We start from the raw sequence: 6,259 nt of genomic DNA, 5'->3' as shown, positions 1-6,259 counted from the left end.
TGAAACATTAAACACTTACTAGTTCTATTAATTCAACTAAATAAACTAGTTCTATTAATTCAACTAAGCATTTACTAAAAATAAACTAGTTCTATTAATTTCGTACTAAAATAAAGTAGGTAGTTCTATATAGTAATATTTTGATTAGATCATCAAATCTCATATAACTAAATTTTTCTTACTAAAAATAAATTTGTTCTATTAATTTTCATATTAAAAATAAACTAGTTATATTAATTCAACTAGTTCAAATCTCATATATATACCTAATTCATATCTAGCTATACTAATTCAACTAGTTCAACTTGTTCTAATTCATGTAAAATATATTTGACATTAATATTTAACATCTTTTCCATATAATCCATCTAACATTAACATTCTAACATTATTATCTACGTAATTTATCTAACATTAATTTAAACAACAGAAAATAGAAAATAAGTAAAAACAATGTGTGTGTGTATGTGTGTGTGTGGTGTGTGTGTGTGGTGTGGTGTGTGTGTGTGTGTGTGTGTACGACCGGGGGGCGGCGGCGTACGGGCGGCGGCGGGCGACGACGGGGGGACGGGCGCGGCGGGCGAGAGGCGGCGGCGACGTACGAGCGCGGCGGGGGCGACGGGCCGGGCGGTGACGGCGACGACGGGTGGCGGGGCGACGGCGGTGACGGCGACGACGGGTGGTGTGGGCGACGGCGGTGACGGCGACGACGGGTGGCGGGGGCGGCGAGGGCGGCGCGCGATGGGGCGACGGGCGCGGCGAAGAAGTTTGGATCGAGAAGAACTACTGGTGGTCGATGAAACTGATTTTTTCGTAGGTTCCATATATATAGGAGGGGTCTTTAGTGCCGGTTGGAGCCACCAACCGGTACTAAAGGCCAATTTTCGCCAAGCCAAGGGGCGGGAAACGCCCCTTTAGTACCGGTTCGTGCCACGAATCGGTACTAAAGACCCCCCCCCCTTTAGTACCGGTTGGAGCCACCAACCGGTACTAAAGGTTGTGCGCTGCCACTGGCGGTGCACAATGTTTAGTCCCACCTCGCCGAGAGAAGGGCAGCCACACTGGTTTATAAACCCAGCCGCGGCTGCTCCTTCGAGCTTCTCTATATATACCAGGCTTCTGGGCCAAATTAACTAGGGCGCGTTGCCCTGTGAGCCTGCTGGCCCTTCTGGGCCTGCATTTGCACACCCTAGGTGTGGCAGGCCCACTGGGCAGTGCGCCAACAAATTTTTTATATAGTTTTTTCTTTTCTGTATTATTTATTTTCTTCTATTTATTTTTGAGTAGTTTTTTATATAGTTTTTTCTTTTTTGCATTATTTATTTTCTTCTATTTATTTTTGAGTAATTTTTTTGTATAGTTTTTTTATTTTCTGCATTATTTTTTTTTATTTATTTTCTTCTCGAAATTGAATGCTGCATACTGAACATAAAAGAAGTCCGGAGTTCAAATAAGTTTAAAAAACATTGAAGTGGCCGTGTAACAGATGAGTTCTCGTCCGAAACCCTGATACTCCGAAAGAGTTTGTCCAGTTTGTACAAGAAGTGCGTCCAGTTTTTGCCGTGACCCTCTCTACTCTTTCACACATGCTATGCGGGAGAAATGATGATACCATGCCAAGTTTCAACATTTTCAGGATTCATTTTGTAGTGATTTTCAATTTCACGGTCATTTAGCTCTCTAAACAATTAGGTAAATGACCGAAAAACAACAAATGATGTTAGAACATGTTGGAAATTGATGACTTCGCTTTGAATGCTGCATACTGAACACAAAAAAAGTCCGGAGTTCAAATAAGTTTAAAAAACATTGAAGTGGCCGTGTAACAGATGAGTTCTCGTCCGAAACCCTGATACTCCGAAAGAGTTTGTCCAGTTTGTACACGAAGTGCGTCCAGTTTTTGCCGTGACCCTCTCTACTCTTTCGCGCATGCTATGCGGGTGATATGATGATACCATGCCAAGTTTCAACATTTTCAGGATTCATTTTGTAGTGATTTTTAATTTCACGGTCATTTAGCTCTCTAAACAATTAAGTAAATGACCGAAAAACAACAAATGATGTCAGAACATATTGGAAATTGATGATGTCGCTTTGAATGCTGCATACTGAACACAAAAGAAGTCCGGAGTTCAAATAAGTTATTAAAAATAAAAAAGAGGTGCAATGCTGGTTAATTTGCTTCAAACCATTCGGAATAGTGTAGACTACACTGCACATAGCTCAGTGCAATCTATGCTATTCCGCAAGGCTTGAACCTAATCAACATGCAGGTGAGCATTGCAACTCTTCATCATTGTCTGTGCACTCATGGCTTATAAACCGTTCATACTGCCTCTCTCTTGGCAAGGTGGGACTAAAAATCAGCTTACAAAGAAACTCTAGTACCGGTTCATGGCATGAATCGGTACTAAAGATCTTCGTGGGGGCCCCAGCCTGACCATAGCCTGACACAACCTCATTAGTACCGGTTCGTGGCATGAACTGGTACTAAAGGTTGCCCACGAACCGGTACTAATGATGCCCGCCCGCCTAGCCGTTGGAACCGGCATTAATGGTCACATTAGTGCCGGCTCAAATTCAAACCGGCACTAATGTGCTTCACATTTGACCCTTTTTCTACTAGTAAAGCCTTGAACCTATACCTCGGATTCCCTCTTAATAGTGCGGGATTCCTATTACTCAAGAAATATAAAAGAGCACAATGCTTCATCTTTGTTTGCTCCTTTTCTCATTGATAATTTGCTTGAGTAATATCTCACATGATGTGATCATGATGCATATTAGAAAAACCAGAAAACTAACGACCCGTGTATATACTTAGCAAACACGGTTAGTCCCCTATAAGTAAATTTGTCATCAATATCAAAAATAATCTTTAAGAGCAAGATTACACTTTCAGCTACTACTATCAACTTAGTAGTAGCGCAGGTTCATACCTCTCGCTACTACTATGGCATGTCCCGGGGGGCACGGTAGAGACTGCTTAGTAGTAGCGAGGGTTAAAAACCCGTGCTACTACTATCAACTTGGTAGCAGTGAGGGGTAGAAAACCGCGCTACTAGTAAGTAGCAGCAGCGAGGGGTATAAACCTGCGCTACTAGTAAGCGCATGTCTATAAGCTTTTCCCTAGTAATGCATCCTGCGTCCGGCGAGGAAGGGCAGGAAATCGAACTGCGCTTGGTTAAAGTACATGTCGTCCTTGCCCTCGAACCTCTCCGGGATGAACTCCTCAGGGTTGACCCCCCAGTTGGCCGGGTCCCTCCCGATGGCCCATGCGTTCACAAAGATCCTCGTCTTTGCCGGCACATCGTACCCGCACACTGTGATGTGCCTCATGGTCTCCCTCAGCACAAGAAGGGGCAACACCGGGTGCAGGCGCAACGTCTCCATGACCACCGTCTTGATGTACTTGAGCTTGGGCATGTCGTCTTGTTGCACCCTCTCTTTGTTGCCCACTATAGTCCTGATCTCGTATTGCACCTTGTTCAGCACATGTGGCTTCCTGACCAGCTCTGCCATTGCCCAGATAATGGTCACCGCGCATGTGTCGACGGCTCCGATATATGTGTTCTACAACAAGATTTAATTTAAGCATTACGCATTACTACCTCTGTATCAAAATATAAGAAGTTTTGACAGTTTAATTTGAACCACAAAAATAACTCATCTCTACTACTTAAAAAGAACGTAAGGTTCCCAGTTCGTCTTTCTTCCAACTACCCCTTCGTCCAATCTTCCATGTATATGATAATCAAGCACCTTAATTTACTTATCTTCTAAACCAATTCTACTTTAATTTACTTATCAAACTACTAATCAGAATATAAGATAATTCACAGGCAGAATTTGATGACCATTTATTTACACAATCGCATTATTATCGACAGATAAATCACAAGCTAACGTACTAGAATATTTATATTCCGTTACAACACACGGGTATTTTTCTAGTATATATATTATATTATGGCAACGTATCTGTCCGATAATAGAGGGAGCATTGGATGTTCCTATGGGAAAGAGTATTTCAACTGAATCCTAATTACCCCGATCTCTGTGTTAGGACAAAGGACTAACGTGAGGAAACAATCATCCTCCATTAATAACGCACACAAAAAGGAGATGAAGAAAAGAAAAGTATAACACATAAAAAACGAACCTATCACTGCATGTCGCAGCCTACTAACGCCTCCTCCTCGAGCGTTCATCTGCTGCATCCTCATGGAGCCGCCAAAAACGCTCGATCTGACCTGCACAAAGCCTCATGCACGAGCTCCTCCTCCATCTCGGCCATAGGTATCTCTCACAAGACGCTGATCTGGAGGCCGCCTTTTTCTGTCCACGGTCATTACCAACCTCACGTTGCACCAATGCCACTTTGCTGGGTTTTTTTGCGAGAAAACTTTTGATTTATTCATCAACAATAATGTCAGTACAACAAACACTAGAAATAATAAAAAATAACATCCAGATCTGCAGACCAAATTGTGATTTTCCTAGTTAACCAAGAGAGAATAAATGATGTAGTAGGTGTGTTATGCTTAATCATGATTACTTATCCGATGAGATATCCAAAAAAACATCTTTGAGTAGCCCAAACACGTAGATGCTTATTTCTATTGAGTCACACATATTGTGTCTATGCATGCATTCTTCATGTGAAGAGAAAGAGAAGATAATATACAACATAAACAAATTACATGCAGCTAGGCATGCGGTGATATACTGATGACTACATACATAGCTTCAGGATGATCATATTATGCATTTGGTTGGTACTGTGTATATATATAGTCCATCACAATGTGGACATCTTCCTCGCCCCAACTAAAACATAGCATTAGTAACAAGTTCGCCAGCCATAGCTTCAATTTAGATGGAATCATATAGTCCTGGAATAGTAGCAGTAACGAGTGAGCTAATTGTATCTTCAATTTAGATGGAAGCATGTTGTCCTGGAATACTAGCTATGAATTCCAGTATTTACTACATGACTCAGAACTATTCCTTGATCTATTATCAACCATACATAAAACAAGAAACTGTGATGAGATATTGGAGTGAAACAAAAAAGTTAGGTGTTTTCCTACATGAGCAATGTGGAAGAGTCTATCCAGCTAGGCATGTAGTGATATACTAATGTTGCAAGCAGGCTGATCGACATTCACTACTATGTCATGAAGAACAAAATCAATCGCAACAAAGACCATACTTTGTGGGGGTTTTGCCCGCTGCCAGACAAGCTTATCAAATATGCAACAATAAATGCATTCACCACCTACGAGTCATGGAGAATCATCTACAATGTCATAATGGGGCTAGACAGAGCAAAACGAGAAAAAGAAGCGAAGAAGAGCAAGAACAAGGATCTAATCCCATACAGCAACTAGAAATGAACAGGGCTAGGTTTAGTTTCATTTTACTTTAATTGTGTTGTTCCTTGTTTCCTATTTGCTAGGTTTTGCTTATGTCTGTTGTTTCATATTGAATGTTGCTTTGTAAAACAATGTCGTTGTACTATGTTTTGCTTGTTGAGTTTGTATTAGAACAAGTATTCAGACAAGTTTGAAAAATCTGATGTGTGACACCTAAACATACTACACACATACAAACAGATTCAAAAACATCTTTCAACAAAACTGTTCCAGTAACTATTTTGAAACAACTTTGGGCAGACAGTGAAGAACGAAGGAACATGCAGTACACAAGCAAAGTACTCCCTCTGTTCACTTTTATAAGGCTTTGTAGATGTTTCAGATATTGTGCAAAACAGCTCAATTTCACTTGTCTGAAACGATTTATAAAAGTGAACGGAGGGAGTACATGAAATTCTCTTTGTCAATGTATGCAGTGCGGGAAGTAAAGTACATCTGTACATGGAGTGCACACCAAAAAAGTGAAAACTCAGTGGCACTTACGTCACCAGAATAGAAAGACAATTAATAAAACCTACGTTACCAAGATTAGATGCTCTGCTGGTATGCAAACCAATGACGCTGCCAGGCACGCCCAACCCTTCTAGTATATTCTAATACGGAGAGAGTATTTAAGTAAAGTGCTCCTTGTAAGCAGTTTTAGCTTACCGCCTTATTTCATACGTACCGTTAGTATCCCCTTTATAACATCTCTACTAAACCTGAATTCAAAGCCCTGGTGATCCTTCATAAGGCCAACAAGGGCGTCGACAAGGCCACAACCATTCTCGTCGTCGGGGTGCTGCGCCTGCTCGAGCATGATCTCAAAGAAGGCGTCAAAC

General features: G+C 41.3%; 1 protein-coding gene across 1 annotated transcript; it reads right to left on the bottom strand.

Moving 5' to 3' along the window:
- Window positions 1-3,060: 3,060 nt before the first annotated feature.
- Window positions 3,061-6,237, bottom strand: LOC125532532 (4-hydroxyphenylacetaldehyde oxime monooxygenase-like). The gene is made up of 2 exons (XM_048696569.1): window positions 6,106-6,237; window positions 3,061-3,573 (listed from the first exon to the last, which is right to left on the bottom strand). The coding sequence occupies exons 1-2, from the start codon at window positions 6,235-6,237 to the stop codon at window positions 3,130-3,132; spliced, it is 576 nt and encodes a 191-aa protein (XP_048552526.1). The 3' UTR covers window positions 3,061-3,129.
- Between the last annotated feature and the right edge of the window lie 22 nt (window positions 6,238-6,259).

Source organism: Triticum urartu, chromosome 1, assembly GCF_003073215.2.
Source record: "Triticum urartu cultivar G1812 chromosome 1, Tu2.1, whole genome shotgun sequence".
NCBI lineage: Eukaryota > Viridiplantae > Streptophyta > Magnoliopsida > Poales > Poaceae > Triticum > Triticum urartu.
The sequence above is the reverse complement of the archived record's forward strand: the minus strand, read 5'-3'. Positions and strand labels throughout refer to the sequence as shown.